The following is a 16,609-nucleotide window of genomic DNA, read 5'->3' as shown; positions in this document are numbered from 1 at the left end:
AGCTGCAAATGTCATCCGATGGACCATGGGATTTGATTTTTGAGTTACCAATGCTTCTGTCATCTCTAGCAGCTTGTCTGGGTTGGTGGTGAAGAACTTAGGGTACGTATTTATGATTGCGTTTTGAACGGATTCATCAGCGCAACTGTATAACTGGGTATTGGCCTGAGAAGTTGGCATGTCCGTTATTCTGGTGAATACTTCCCAGTCAATCCGAAATTTTCTGAATTGTTGAGGAGTCATTTTGAGATGAAGTTGGGGAGGCCTGGCAGCTGGTGCCTTAGCATAGGTGGTCTGGGTAGCGGGCTCCTTGGCTTGTCGAAGGATAGACAGAGCTTCTCCCATTGTTGTGATTCCCAATTCTCTTGGCCCGATCCATTACTTGAAGGTTTTCTTTCCTCAGTTTTTCCTTCACAAAAGTTGCAGCGTAGCTCTTGGCGGAATTGGCAGCAATGCCTGCTTTGAGGAAATAGTCTTCCCAATCTTCTGTCTCGAATCCTGTTCGTAGCGCCATGTTGGATTGTGTAGTGGACTTTCGGTCAGCGTTCAAGTTGTGGATAAGTTGACAAAGACTAAAGTTACTTCTCATGAAAGAGGAGAACTATTTATGGCACAATGGGAGATTCCATTGTGCACACATGGGCCAGTCTATTCCTTGGATTGTGATTGGCTGAATCACCTGATTGGATATGCTTGTACATGAATACAAGCCCTCAGTCCAGCTCAATCTGATGTCTGTCTTGTGCATGAGCTGGACCCTTGGAAAGTGTTGCTGCTATTATTATTATTGTTGTTGTCTGTTATTGACTAACACAGTTCTTTTGATTATTCTACATTCAGGTGATCGCTCATTCCCCTATCAGTACAGGCCAATAAGTCTCCTGTGCGTCATGAGTAAGTTGTTGGAATCTGTGTTAAATACAGAAGTAATCAACCATCTCAGCAAAAATAACCTTCTTAGTGACACTCAATATGGTTTCCGTTCTGCTAGATCTACAGCAGATGTGCTTACAGTTATATCTTATAGGATTAGCAAATCTCTCGACGGAGGCAACCTTTCTAGGGCAATTGCTCTTGACATATCTAAGGCCTTTGATAGGGTATGGCATAAAGGTTTACTTCATAAGATCTCTAGCTATGGTATAGCTGGAAGTGTCTTCTCAATTATTAAATCATTTATTTCTGATAGGTTCTTAAGAGTAGTAGTTGAGGGGAAAAAATCAGAAGCTCACAGTATTAATGCCGGTGTCCCTCAGGGGTCCATCCTGGGCCCAACTCTTTTCCTGATCTATATTAATGATCTTCCAAATCACATCCTTACATCATTTGTAGACATTTATGCTGACGACACTACCATTTATGGTAGCACATCTAAGACAGTAAACGACCAAGTTCTCTCCAATTCTCTCTCCTCTGATCTTGAGCACATAGTACAATGGGGAAAGGAGTGGCTGGTTACTTTTAATGCATCTAAAACCAAGCTTCTATCTTTAGATCATCAACATTCTGATCCCCATCTGGCATCAATTGAAATGAATGGCTCTCGTCTTCAGGAGGCCTCAAGTTTTGACAGGCTTCTGGGCTTGACCTTTACTCCTGATCTTAAATAGAATACGTACATCAAATCTGTTGCCAAGGCCGCTGGAAAAATGGTGGGATCTTTCTATCGATCCGGTAAATATCTCACTGCTGATGCAATTCTCTATCTATATAAGAGCCAGGTACGTCCAAGGATGGAATATTGTTGCCAGATCTGGGCAGGAGCTGCTAGAAAGGACTTGTCCTGCCTTGATAGAGTTCAAAATAGACTTCGTAGCCTCGTAGGAGATGTCCTTTTCTCTTCCTTGCAACCTCTATCTCACAGAAGAGATGTTGCGAGTTTGTCTCTGATGTATCGTTATTTTCATGGAAGGTGTTCAACTGAGCTTCAATCTATGGTCCCCCCTCGCCAAACTTTCACAAGAAACACTCGTCTAGCTGTACACACTATCAATAATTCCCCCCACTCTTTATCTGTGCCTAAACCTAAACGTAGATTCCATGAACAAAGCTTCTTTCTTAGAACTGCACGCCCGTGGAATTGTCTTCCGTTTTCCTGCTTTCTGGCTGACTACAATATGTTTGTATTCAAGTCTAATGTAAATAAGTTCTTGATGATCCGTTCCATATAAGTTATCAAATTTACCAAATTTTCATTACTAATGATTACTATATTGTCCAATGTCTACTGTACACTCTTTAACCCTTATCCTTGAGTGGCCTCTTGGCCTTGATAAGTGGCAATGCCTATGTAAAAAAAAATTTAAAAAAATTCTATACTTATAGGTTTTTGGAAATTTTTTTCACTGGATTATTATTGATTGGACACTAATTAAACAGATTATTAAAAAAAAAAAAAAATTTAAAAAAGAAATTATTTCGACATTTGAAAGTGGTGCTTACTTTTTAGTTACAACGTTCTGATAAATCAGTCCCCCATTTTGTAACCAATAAAAACGCGGTATATCAAAACCATAGAAAGTAAAAATAATATGAGTCTCTACCGCATTTGTAAATCAGAAATATATTTGTTTCTCAAAGAAAAAAAAAATAGATTAAACATGACTTTTTTATTGTTTCTTTGAAAATAAAGTTTCGAGTTTTAAAAAATTTTTTTTTTTTTTTTTTTACTTATTTAGTTAAAAGTCAGTTTGTAGGTGTTTTTTTTTTTTTTTTTAAATAATTTGTTTTTATGAAAGGTGAGGGTTTTTTGTTTTTTTTAAAATTTTTTTAAGTATTATAAATTTCACTAACATGCTGGAGAAATGTTGGTGCTAATGCAGAGAGTGATCTGCGCTATTTTTTAAATTGTATTTCCACGTTTAATTAAAGTTTTATGATAAGTTTTTTTTTATTCAATTGTAAGGTTAAAGTACAGAATAGGTACAAAACACCCTCCCCTCCCCATGTTAAGAATGGCTTTTAAAATAATAACATTATTATTTCAGCACGGATCACTCTCTGCATGAGTACCGAAATGTTTAATAATTTGGTATTTTTTTAGATTAGGTCCACCTCCACAATTTTCCTTTAAATGACGATATTTATAGGTTTTCGAGTATGCTGAATACAGAAATCGCATTGAAATTTTGCGGAAATCAGTAGTTATCAAGATATAAAAAGTTATATTATGCATTATATTCTTTGGCGGCCATCTTTTTACGCGCGCACGCGCCATAAACAAATGCATGCGCGTAAAAAAGATGGCCGCCAAAGATTACAATGCATAATACAACTTTTTATATCTTGATAACTACTTATTTCTGCAAAATTTCAATGCGATTTTCGTATTCAGCATAGTCGAAAACCATTACAAGTAGTCATTTAAAAGAAAATTGAGGAGGTGGACCTAATCTAAAAATTTACCAATAATTTTCCATCCCGTACGCCTCCCGATACATTGCTTCGTCAACATGAGACCATTTTATATCTCCCGAAGACACTTCCGTATTTAGCCAAGAAAAAAAAAAAAAAAATGGGTGACTGATTTACCAGTACCCCTTTCAAATGTTGAAATAATTCTTTTTTTTTTTTCAATTTTTTTTCATAATCTGGTTAGTGTTCAATCAATAATAATCCAGTGAAAAAATTTCAAAAACCCTATCAGTATAGAAATTCGCATGGGGGTGATGGTTGTATAATTCCGCCACGTAAATAAAAAATGTTACGTGCACATGCGTTAGCCTTGACTAGGGGGGGACTAAGGAAACGACTATTAAATAATTCTGCGGGTCGCCATGGAACTCAACGCCCAATGAGTACCAAAATAGTTTTCATGATATGAAGAAATTTTTTTTCGAAAAGTGGGTGATCACTTTTCCATGTAAATTTAACTTAAAATGAGCACCGACTTTCTGGCCACCCGGGGACGGGCCATTTATTTTCGTGTTTATTGGCTTAAAGGTTTTTTGACAAGGCAATTTGGTACGAGAGTGCATATTTAACAGTTTTCGTTTATGCTCATGCGTAGCATAAACAAAGGCTACATCTGTGAAATGGAAAATAGTCCCATAGTTCAGGGGTTATTACCATGAAAAAGAAATCAAACAAAAAACTTTTTAGCCAAGAAACAAACAGAAAAATAAAAAAAAAAACATAGCATCCATTTTTTTTCTATCGAATTCATTTGCTGTTTTTATTGAAAACTATTTTCCCCCGGATTTTTGATATAATTTTCCATTAAGGGCCGTGCGTCTCACGTTCGTATATAACAAAATTTTTTTTGTAGACTTTGGTGTCCTAAAACGAATCTGCAAACCGTTTCCGTTGCAAAAAAATAGTTTTTATGATATGAAGAAATTACTTTTTCGAAAAGTGGGGGATCGCTTTTCCATGTAAATTTAACTTAAAATGAGCACCCACTTTCTAGCCACCTGAGAGAGGGGGGATTTTTTTCCCATGTTTATTGGCTAAACAGCTTTCGTTTATGCTCACGCATAGCGTAAACGACGGCTACGGCTGTGAAATGGAAAATAGTCCCAGAGTTCAGGGGTTATTACCTAACAAAAGAAATCAAACAAAAAAATTTTTAGCCAAGAAACACAGAAAAATGCCCCTCTCTCAGGTGGCCAGAAAGTGGGTGCTCATTCTAAGTTAAATTTACATTGAAAAGTGATCACCCACTTTCCGAAAAAGTAATTTCATGAAAACTTTCTTTTTGCTACGGAAACGGTTTGCAGATTCGTTTTTAGCACACCAAAATCTACAATAAAATATTTCGTTATATAAGAGCGTGAAACGGGCTTTAAAGTAAAATAATACCGGATTTTTTGGAGCAGATTTGCCGTTTTAGTTGTACAAGTATCCTCAAACCAGGTAATCACTAAAAGGGACTTTTAAAAGTCGTCACCTGTATCGAGCAAAAGTTAAAAAAAAAACGATTATATGCCAGCCTACGTCATGATAACATATTGAGTGAGTTCCTAATAGTATTTTTTATAGTTCTTTAGTTTAAACTTATTTTCCCAAAATTTCCCCAAACTTAACGTGTTCGATACAGTCTGCCGCCATTTGTATTTTTCAGATATACCGATAAACATTGAATGTTTTTGAACCGATTATACATTACATAAAAACACTAAAATCTTATCCAGTTAGGTAGAACATTTACTTTTCTTGCCTTTGATAACATTTATTTGTTATATATTTATTTTTTGACAACTTTTTTGTATCTGTGTTTAGTAATATGAACCCTTTTCATTTAATGTAACGTTTAGTTGGCTTGAAAAACAGTGTTTATCGGTGTATTTGAAAGCTACAAATGGTGGCGGACACTGTTGATTACTTTAAGTTAGAGAAAGTGAGTTAAAACTAAAAAACTATACAAAATACTGTCAGAAACCCACCGATTATGCCAGCCTATGTCATGGTAACATATATTTGTGGGGTTTCAGACACTGTTTTGTATAGTTTTTAGTTTTCAACTTACTTTCCCAAACTTAACATATTCAACAGAGTCTGCGACCATTTCTGTTTTTCGAGTCGATTAAACATTTTACATTACATAAAAACACTAAACAATTATCCAGTTAGGTAGAAACGTAACTTACCTTACCTTTCATTTATTTGTTTTTAGACAACTTTTTCGAATCTGTGTATAGTAACGCCCCCATCAACCAAATATTAATTACTAACTCACATTTTTGTATACAGAAAACAACAAAAAAATAAAAAAAACATTTAGCGTTTCAACATTTTTGCTATGTTCGGCTTCATCCACTGATTGTTGGTCGAGTCCAAACCATGAATGATTGACAGAAACTCCCGAGGATCCAGATCAAATTTTGCGAGAGTACCATTTTTTTTTTATTTTCGCCTTCTTTTTCACTTTTTGGAGTGGATTGCTGTACTAAGAATATAAGAAACATGCATTTTTCTCTTTTTATTAAATTTTTACATTACACCAAATTGAGCCACTGCAACGCGTGGCAGGGTACAGCTAGTAAATACATAAAAAACATGTCAAGGGTGAGAGTTTTAAAATAATGTCGTCCCTTGACAGGTGTCCATTCTTGCTGTTTTTAAAATCACTTTTTATAACAAAATATTTGGCTAGCAAACGTAAAAATTAGGCGGTTAGATAAAGAATTTCATTGTGATGCATTTTTGATTTTTTTGTTTATGTCACTTCTATTCTGTTGTTTTAATGAAAATTCAACTATGTAAACAAAGAAATAAAACGGTAAATTTTTACCTTGTTTCCACCTTAACATTTTTCTTTAAAATGACTACCTTTTAAGGTTTTCGGGTATGCTGAAAACGAATATCGAATTTAAATTTTCCACAAATAAGTAGATTTCCGGATATTAAGCAACGTCATTTCTTCTGTTATTGCTGGTGGATATCTTGGTACACATATTTTCGCGTAGTTTATCGGGGTTGAGTTTGTGCACTTGCGCATACCAAGATGGCCACCAGCGATAACATAAGAAGTGACATTGCTTAAGATCTGGAAAACTACTTATTTACAAAAAATTTAACTACAATATTCGTTTTCAGCACTCCCAAAAACCTTTAAAAGTAGTCATTTTAAAGAAAAATGTTATGGTGGGAACAAGGTAAAAATTTACTGTTTTATTTCTTTGTTTACATAGTTGAATTTTCAGTAAAACAACAGAATAGAAATGACAAAAATTACCATCAACTGGTGAATATATAGTTGTTGCTTACCAGGACTCCTGGTATTGTGGAAGCTACATTCGAGGATTCATGTAGAGTATGATTTATGGCGGAAAATAGGGATACATTTTTGGTCAGATAGAGAGGATTTACAAAATGTAAATCAGGAGTTTATTTTGAGAACTGGACTGGTCCCAAAATGCATAAGTTTTGGTCGACTATGGGAATTTCTATCTTTTACAGAAATCCAAAATCTATATGAAAAATTTTCTTCAATTTATTTTTGAGATTGATTCATGTCTACTCAATATTTTCTTTCCTTTGAGGGGAGTAGTAAATACCGGCCATGAATGCTCTTGAGGCATTCAATAGCTACACCTCAGATTAAGCTCTCCTTTGGCAGGGAAGCAGGTAAAGCTATATTTAAATACCACTATAATACTTAGTTTTCTTCATGAATAGACACACACCGTATGATACCATGTGCCAGTTTTTAAAAAAATTGAAATTTGTACATCTTAATTTATAATTCATGGCTTATGGTAAAGAGATACATCAAATTTGACTGCATAATCAGAAAGAGCACACAATTTTACATAAGAGTACCAAGTTTCATGAGAATAGCTTGAAAAATAAATACATGGTGGCGAAATTACCGAATTTCTTGAAATGTTGAGGTCTATAATTTAGCCCACTTTTTCAAAAGAAAAATGCCCACAGAAAAACATAAATTTTGGCAATTAAAATTCTCATAACTTATGAACTACTGATGGTATTTGCATAATTCAAACGGTTTTAAGCATCTTTTACATAGCTCTGTTCATGCAAGTTGATAAAATAACAATTATCTAAAAAGAAAAAAATCAACTTGTAATTGCACTGATTTTTATGCCATAAGTACAAATAGGCAAAGATTTGGTAGAAATCATTGTAAGAACAAAATAGCCACAACCAAGAAATATTTAGAAAATGCATAGTTGCAGAAGATAGGAACTAAGATTTCTTGAAAATCTATAATAGTGTAGTAAATAAAAAGCAATCGATAATTCCTCCATTATCTAACAACCAGGAGGTCACTTGCATAGCAACAGAGAAAGCTTGGCAATTGGATGTGTGAGCACCTCAGGGGTCAATCCTTGAACTTTTTATTATTCCTGATATTCATAAATGTCCTTGACAAAATTATATCTGAGATGGGTATATTTGTGGATGACATAACATTCTATAATAAATGTGAAGGGGAAAAAAACAAATGCACATATATCTAAGGTAATGGCAGAAACTTTAGAAAATGACCTCCAGTCTGCAGTAGAATATGGGCTGTAACATTTAATGCTACGAAGACTAAACTTCTTTTCTTTCAATAATTACAAGAAACTACCAATAGCCATTACTAATAACACCCTCCCTGAGAGCTCGACTTATCATTCACACACAACATTAATTAGAACACCTTGAGGACATTGCCAAGGCTACTACAAAGGTGGGCGCCCTCTATCATGCTAGGAAATTGTTCACAGCAGAGGACATTGCTAATGCTGCTGCAAAAGTAGATTTCCCATACCTCGCTATGAAATTCTGACACTTGAGAGTATAATGTATCTCTACAAAGCCACCATTCTCCCATATATGGAATATTGTTGCCACATCTGGGCTGGTGCATCTACCACTAGTTTTTCCCCCTTCGATAGGCTCCAAAAAAGAGTCTCCAATCTAATAGGTCCAGCACTATGAACCAAGCTCCAACCCCTGTCCCATCACCAGTGTTGCATTCTTGTGTCTGTTTTATAAGTACTTTAATGGAATATGTTCTGATAAACTTATTGCACTTGTACCTCCTTAATGTACATAGACCTGACAAACCAGTAAAATCTCATGCCTTCACTGTAGAGGTCTCTGTTTGTCTTCTCACAAGGGTAGATGAGACACAAAGTCAATTTTTAGTTTGGAGAAAAAGCCAGTTCCCCAAAAGGGTGCTCTCTGGGTTGAAATGAATATAAATATTGCCTCAGCTTACAAGGGTTTCTTCTTCACTGACCAAAGATAAAGATAGTGACAAAATAACGCAGAATATTTTTAATTACAAAAAAGTTAATTATTATTTGGTTTGTTTATGCATTTAGCTTACATTTAATTTTTTAAAATTAAAACTATTGTATTGTTTTGTCAATATATTTCATTCACTTTATTGTAATAAATTAAATTTCTAGTTTAAACATTGAAATTGTTAAAATTTCTCAGAAAATTTGAGGCTAAATGTTGCAAAACCAAGTAAATGTTAGTGCATATTTGCAGACAATGTTTGATGCCAGTTCATCAAATGCAACAAAATACAGAGTTTTGATTATAAGTATTTATTGTAACAACAACTTTCTATGGTTTGATAATCATTCGATAGTTTTAAAAGGTGAAATATCAACTTCCCTGTACATAACTCAACTAAGTACAGGACATCTGTGGCCATTTTTATGCACAATGGCATGGAAAATCCATTTCTGGCCTTCTTATTGTCGAATTAGGTACAGGTTTTTTTTCAAAATTTTCACTTTCAAGAATTTTGCAGAGAATCTTAGTGATGTGAGTGATGAATATGGAGAGAGATTTCCTCAGAATATTTCAGTGATGGAGAAACATTTTAAAGGAAAATGGTAATTTCAAGTTTGTCTATTTAATACTTGCACTGTTGTTGCTAAAAGACCTGTAGTCAGTGTAGGAGTTAACCTATCATGTAAAAAGGTGTGAATCAGACATAAGACACTGTTTTCATTAATCATTATATCTGCTCCTCATTTTTGGTTCTGTAATATTCAATATTTTTTTTATTGGAACAATTATTTACATTCAATAACTATTAATAACTAGCAGGGTGTACCGGCATTGCCTGATGGAAAGATAGCACAAAACCAGAACAGATTCATTGAAAGAACCTTACACCTTCAAAAACAAATTGAACTATAATTATCTAAGCACATTATCATAGATTGAGCTAATTTTGTTTTGTTTTATGAAGTAGTTGATAAGAACTGAGGTCCCCACCAATAAAAAGCATGTTTATTTACATGTTTAAAAAATGTGCATTCCCCCCATAATGAATAAAAAATGTTCATGAAAAAATATTTTAAGCAATCCTGCAACAATAAAAATATATGTTTAAAAGCATGTTAGTTAACATATTAAAAAATGTGTATATGTGCATGACTCTCCTTAATAAAGGAAAGTAACAAATAAAGAATGTTTATGAAGACATATTTTAATCAATCCTCAGATCATTGTCGATGAATTTTTCCTTATAAATCGAGTAACTTTGTTTTGTCTTTATGAAGTGATTAGTAATAACTTGAAATTGAAATTTGTACAGCTGGGTTGGTAGTCCGTGCCAGGAAAATTAAACAAATGTTTAAAAAGGTATGCGAGTTTGAACGTTTTAAATAAAAATGTGTATAACAGTCAAAATTTTTTTGGAAAAAATGCATGAGCCCTACCTCCAGTAGAGGCAAAAAGCTGAAGATATGTTTCTCTTTACCCATGTAAATAAAATCTATTTATAAAATGAAAGTCTATGTCAGAAGAATAATGTAACAATTATCTAAGGTGAAGAATCATTGTTCGTATTAGATTAATTGTGATAAATAAATAAATATCTTGTTATTCTGAAAGAACATACGAATGTTCGTTGCTTCATTGGATGACATCATCTTCTTTAGTTCGTGATGTTTTTAACAGTTCAGCATTCCCATAATCTGATAAGTGTATGTGAACAACCAATGAAATTGACTGGAACTTGTGAAGGGAAGGACCAGTATTTTAAGCATTTTAGCTAAAAGAACAAATGTAAAGGAATAAAAAGTAAACTGGTGTGATAAAATGTGACAAATAATGCATAAAAACCCCTGGTTTCATTGAGGAGAAGGAGAAAAGAAAATAATGAGTAAATATCATGCTACTACCTGTAAATAGAACTATAAAAAGTGACTGTCCTACAAATTATTATAAGAATTAATAATAACAAATGAAAACAACTTTGCCGTTGCGTCCATCACCAAACCAGAAGTGGCAAAAGTTTTAATTAAGGCTAGTCAATCGAAAAGAGGGGTTGACTTTCGAAAATATCAGCGAAAAAAGCGATCTCTCCCTGTAGAAAAGTACAAGTTGAGGGTGAAGGAAATAATGTTTTTAGCCAATTTTTCAATATTTGTTGTCCGAAGGTTCGAGCTTCAAAATGATACAGATCTTGTGAAAATCTGTTGCCTCTATCAAAAGTTTTAGGCAGACATACATACATTTAAACAGACAGTTGAGATTTATATTATAGACTAGCGAGGCGTACCCGGCGTTGCCCGGGTGTTTTTCGGGGTATGTGAAAAAACCCCGAAAATGTGAGAAAAAAAACGAAACCTTCACGACGCGCAGTTGGAAAATAGTAAAGTGTTAAAAAAGACAGGTGCGCGTTTTTGATTGACGTGACGGCGATAGGTATTCAGCAGTTACGATTTTGTGCGGGACAGTTTTAAATAAATCGGTTTGTTTGTTTTTAAAAACCCGCTCCCTGTTTATTAGGAGGAGCGAAATGAAAGCTACAGTCTGATATGACGAAGTCGACATTGAACAAATGTTACTTAGCTCTCTTGAGACAACTGGCTTTCGGCCTGTGATTAGAGTCGAGTTTCGCTTTTTTTTAATACCGAAAACCGAATGTAACGCGTGCCGATGCGGGAAATGTGGAATAATTAACGTTTGAAAGTCAATAAAATTAAATAGACAGGCGAGCTCCAGGAGATATTACAATTTATAGATGATATAAAAAGTTTTAAGAAGTTGTGAACCGAGCAAGCGCTTCTTTGAAAGAAGCCTTTCGTGGACATCGAGGAAAAGCGTACATACATACACACATACATTTTCGCTTTTATATATATACATGGTGAAATGATCCATATTTACATTTCTAGAAAACTTACATTCTTTGCATCTATCCCCAAAATAACCGGGTTGACAACCAGCATAGCAACTACCAGTTTCAGGGTCACATTTATTATCTTTACAGTAGCCACAAATTTTCCGACAACTTTCCCCAAATGTTCCATTTGGACAACCTAAAAAAAGGAAAATGGAGTTTAAATCAACATTAGTAATGTGAAAATTTTAATTAAGACACCTATAAAATCAGCGTATTTCAAAAATTTTCAACAGAATGCAATCATAGTTGATTGCAAATTACGCTTTATTAGAAGAATTATAATAGAAGTTTTTTGTCAAACATTGTAAATATTTTAAAAAAATACATAAATATAAAAAATATTCAGAAACTACAATCATTTGGGGTCGAATAACAGCAATTAATGAATGCTATTTTATAATATTATTTAAAAAATGTAAAATCATAAAACAATATTTCTTTCAGTTTTTGTATAAAGTTTTAGATATTTTTCATGTATTATTAACATTTCAGAATATACTTTTAATATAAATACAGTTTTAATACATATTTTATATAAAATAATAAACTTTTCCAGTTTTTCAATAAAAACAACATTAGTTAAGGAGTTATCTAGAAATAAAGAAAACTCTCATACCATTTCAAGCAAACTAGCAAAGAAAACATTTTGGTGGTAATTACAATCTAGCATTACATCTTTCTTTTTGGAAAATATGCACTCATTCCCAAGTTATCTTTCGTAGTGTCCTTTTACTTCCATTTCTCCAACATCTCATTGACATAAGACAATAGTTAAGATGGTGTACATGTGGGAAGACAAACATACTGTTGCAATATTTTTTATAATGAGGTATTCTCTCTGAAAGTTGGGAGATTCTATTTATAAACACTGCCAATTGTAATTGACAAATCAAATTAATTCATGTTTAACCAATCAGAAACCAGAATTGCTTTGGAGATTGGTTTTATTCTGAGTCCAAAAGCTTTGATTTTATGTTCTTTTTGGACAAAAAGGTATTTACAATTTGGGTTTAAAGAGCTATTGTGTGCTAGGTTTGTGGGGTTGGCTATTAAATGTATGTAGTACTTAGACTAAGGTTTTGGTTTCTAAGCACTGGAGGAGTTTCATACATTTCTGCATATAGGCTTTCTACAGGGGAGGCTTGAAATGCTCCTAGTACTAGTCTTAGTCCGGAGAGGCATATTGTGTTGAGAGTTTTTAGATATGACTTTCTGGTGGATTGATATATAAAGCTGCTATAGTCTATTTTAGATCTGATTAGTGCTCTATATAGTTTGAGTAGTGTGTTCTTGTTGGCTCCATAATCTGTATTGATGATGATTCGTCGTAGTTGTAGTGTTTTATTGCATTTGGTATAATTGATGTGTGGAATGAAGTTTAATTTTTTGTTAAAAATGATTCCTAAGTGCGTGTGTTCATTTACAACTGGAATTTTTTCACCTTCAGTCTGTAAGGTTGGGTCATGGTGGAGTTTGTATTGGTTACAGAAATGGATACTTTTTGTTTTAATTTTGGAAAATTTGAAACCATTTCTTGTTGCCCATTTATAAATTTTATTTATGTTGAGTTGTTATTTTCTTTTGATGGTGTGAATGTATTTTGATTTATAGTTGATTGAGCAGTCATCTACGTATAAGGAGCTATGTATATCAGGAGAGAGTTCTTTTATAATCTTGTTAATTTTGATGTTGAAGAGAGTTGTTGACAATATGCTGCCTTAAGGCACTTCTTGATTTGGTGGCTCTGATAAAGTAGAATCTATGCGAACTTAGAAAGATCTGTCTGTTAGGAGGTTTTTTATGAATTCAGGTAGGCTGCCTCATAGTCCAATCATGTGTAGATCTTTTATGTCGTATTTCCGAATAGTTTTGTATGCTTTCTGAAGATTGAAAAAAACCCCAAAAAACAGATGCTACATGTTCCTTATTAATGAAAGTTTCTCTGATGTAATTTTCAAAGTTAGTGATGTGATCTATACATCCTCGATTTTTGCATCCACATTAAATTATTTTGTTGCTATCTAAATACCATATGAGACGGTAGTTGATTATTCTTTCAAATGTTTTGCATAGGCAGCTTGTGAGAGCTATTGGTCTGTAGTTCTCTGGGTTTGATGTATCTTTCCCCATTTTGGGTATCAGTAGTACTGTTGCTTGTTTCCATGAACTTAGGAAATCTTTTGTTTTCCATATCTTATAAATTTTGAAAAGGCGTTTTAATGATTTGGGCGGAATTTGTTTAAGGAAACTATAGTGCACTTCATCTTGTCCTACAGCCGAGTTGTGGGATTTTTCTACGGCAGTTTCTAGTTCATTGTAAGGAGCTTGGTATGCTTCTTAAGTATTTAAAATTGTTTATTGTAAGATTTTGATTATGAATTTTTGGCAAATGTTTTAGCTAGTGTGTTAGCAATATCTTTTTTTGGGGGGTTATTTTTTGTTTTTTATGAGATGTTTGATTGGGTTAAGATTTATGCATTCTTCTTCGGTATAGTCTAGCTCTCTGTTGCTGCATTTTCTACACATTTTTTTTTCCTTTATAAACTTCTTTGTGATGTCCATAGTTTTGACAGTTGAAACATCTTAACGGAGCTGAAATGTATTGATCTACTTTTATGTTGAAATAGCCGATCTTGATTTCTTTGTGTATTGTTCGTGTGTTTAAAGTTAATATATCTGTATTAGTAGTTATTATTTTGTGTCTTTTTATGTTGATACGGATGTGGCTGACGACTCCATTTTTTTTTTTTTTTTTTCAATTCGGCTTTTACTTCTTCCTCTGTTGCTAATGAAAGCACATAGCTTCAAATCACTCCTTTTAAAGCGTTTAGTCTTTCATGTGGAGAGATTTTGCATGAAAATTCTCCATTTTAAGTAGAGATTGGGCATCTTTATAATTAGTTCAACTAGTAAAGTTCTGTCTTTTATTTTTTTTAATTGTTTTTGGCTTGGATTGAAGATATTTTACTGTGAATATAAATAATTATTTTTATTTTATTTTAAAAAAAATAGTTGCATTTGATATTTTATAGTTTGTTTATTGAAATACAGACCAAACTTTCAAAAGTAAACATTTGAAGTTTTGTAATTTGGTTAGTTAGAGACATTCTCTTTTTCTTATACATAATAGCAGGGCTAACCAGAGTTTCCTGAAGCTATAAGAAAAAACTAGAAGTGAATAGTGTTATATTTTTTTGTCAAAAAAAAAAAAAAAAAAAAAAAAAAAGAAAGTGATGATTTTGGATAGTTAACCATTAATGGTAAAAAAATAATAAAATAGCACATTAAAAAGAGATTATATTATTTGGTTAATATTCAGTATCTGTACGATCTAGACAAAGATCAATGTATCCTTCAAAGTGTCTGTAAATTCCACTCAAATCTTCGGTTATAGTATAGATACCTTTGGTCATCGTTAGTATCAACTCATTCTGTGATCTAACCAATGATGATCTTACTTTCCTTTTGATCTTTGTGAAACTCAATTCTATAGAGTTCAAGAACAGCGAATATGGAGGCAGAAAAAAGTTGGGTACATCATGTTCAGCCAATCTTTTATTGGGTTATCATGGAGTATAAGTGTGTTATCAATGATTACTATCCCCTGGTCAAGTAATGTAGGTTCCACGTCAACCAGAAACTTCCTAAATATTTCAGCATTTATACTATCAATATACACCTTGTACTACAGCACCCTTTCCCTGGAAACAGCTTGCAATAAGCTTAAATTACTTTCTGGTGATGCTGGCACTCTTGACACCAGACTTATTCCTGGTAATACTCTACCCCTTTGTCTTGTCAAATTTAGGTTGAACACGATTTGTCTAAGTACACAGACATGACAAAAAAAATATAGATACTGTAGAGAATAGGAACTACCATTAAGACGGGACACACAAAAGAGTGACACCGTCGTCTGATTAGTAGTATATATAGAGCACGCACGCACGCACGCACCCACCGGGGGAAGAACGACGACTACGACGATAGTCGACTCGGAAACCTTACATGGCGCTACGAACAGGATTTATTTTTCCACATAATTTCTTTTGCACGATTTTTGGAGTATAATGGCGTCAGGACAACACGAGGACGGCCAATACATGCAGTTGATTCAACAAATAATAAATCTGCAAAGAGAAAACAATGAGCTTCGCGGAGGGAGTGCCTCGAGTCGGTCTAACACCAAGAAACCAGACCGGCCACGTATCGAACATGGATTCGCCGACGCGGACTGGGCGCTTTTCATCGACTCGTGGGCCCGATACAAACAAATGTGCGGCCTTACCGACCCCGTGGAAATCCGCAATGAACTAAGGACAGCCTGCTCAAATGAGGTAAATAAACTTTTATTTGACTTAGTTGGGCCTGAAACCCTCAATTCAGTCACAGAGGAACAACTCTTAAGGCATATACAGTTCATTGCGGTGAAAGGTCTACACCCGGAGGTGCATACACATAAATTTCATAACATCAGACAACAGACGGGGGAGGGACCCACACAGTTCTTGGCAAAGCTTCGGTCCCAGGCACGGTTTTGCAATTTCACGGTTCTGTGCCCCAACGAGAACTGCCGGCAAGCCGTAAACTATTCGGAGGACATGGTAGCTGGCCAACTCATAGCTGGTCTGGCAAATGCGGAGTACCAGTGTAAATTGCTGGCCGAAGCAAATATTCTAACCACTGTGGAGCAGAAGCTTCACAGGCTGGTTAGTTTAGAAACTACAGAGACGTCTGCTCCTCAGTTGCAACGAGGCTCAGAGGGACACTCGACTTTTGGCCTACTAACAACCGAGAAAAAACCATCTCGGAAGGAGCAGCCGCTCAAAACCCCTCAGAATAGTCCTTGTGAAGGGTGTGGGAGGACCTCACACCCCAGTGGGTTAAAAGGGCGGAAGAACTGCCCGGCGAGGGGGCTAAAATGTTTTAATTGTGGCGTCACAGGCCACTTACAAAGAGTGTGCCGGAAACAGGAGAGGTCGACGGCGGAGTCAACAA

General features: G+C 34.5%; 1 protein-coding gene across 2 annotated transcripts in view; it reads right to left on the bottom strand.

Moving 5' to 3' along the window:
* Nucleotides 1–16,609, bottom strand: part of LOC145296841 (receptor-type tyrosine-protein phosphatase alpha-like) — a 978,869-nt gene that overhangs the window by 512,937 nt on the left and 449,323 nt on the right. For both annotated transcript variants that reach the window (XM_080142961.1, XM_080142962.1), the window contains exon 7: nt 11,613–11,747. In XM_080142961.1, coding sequence (XP_079999087.1) covers nt 11,613–11,747 — 135 coding nt within the window. The remainder of the gene's footprint in view (nt 1–11,612; nt 11,748–16,609) is intronic.

Source organism: Euprymna scolopes, chromosome 17 (assembly GCF_053919585.1).
Source record: "Euprymna scolopes isolate OS-2025 chromosome 17, ASM5391958v1, whole genome shotgun sequence".
Classification (NCBI taxonomy): domain Eukaryota; kingdom Metazoa; phylum Mollusca; class Cephalopoda; order Sepiida; family Sepiolidae; genus Euprymna; species Euprymna scolopes.
The sequence above is the reverse complement of the archived record's forward strand: the minus strand, read 5'-3'. Positions and strand labels throughout refer to the sequence as shown.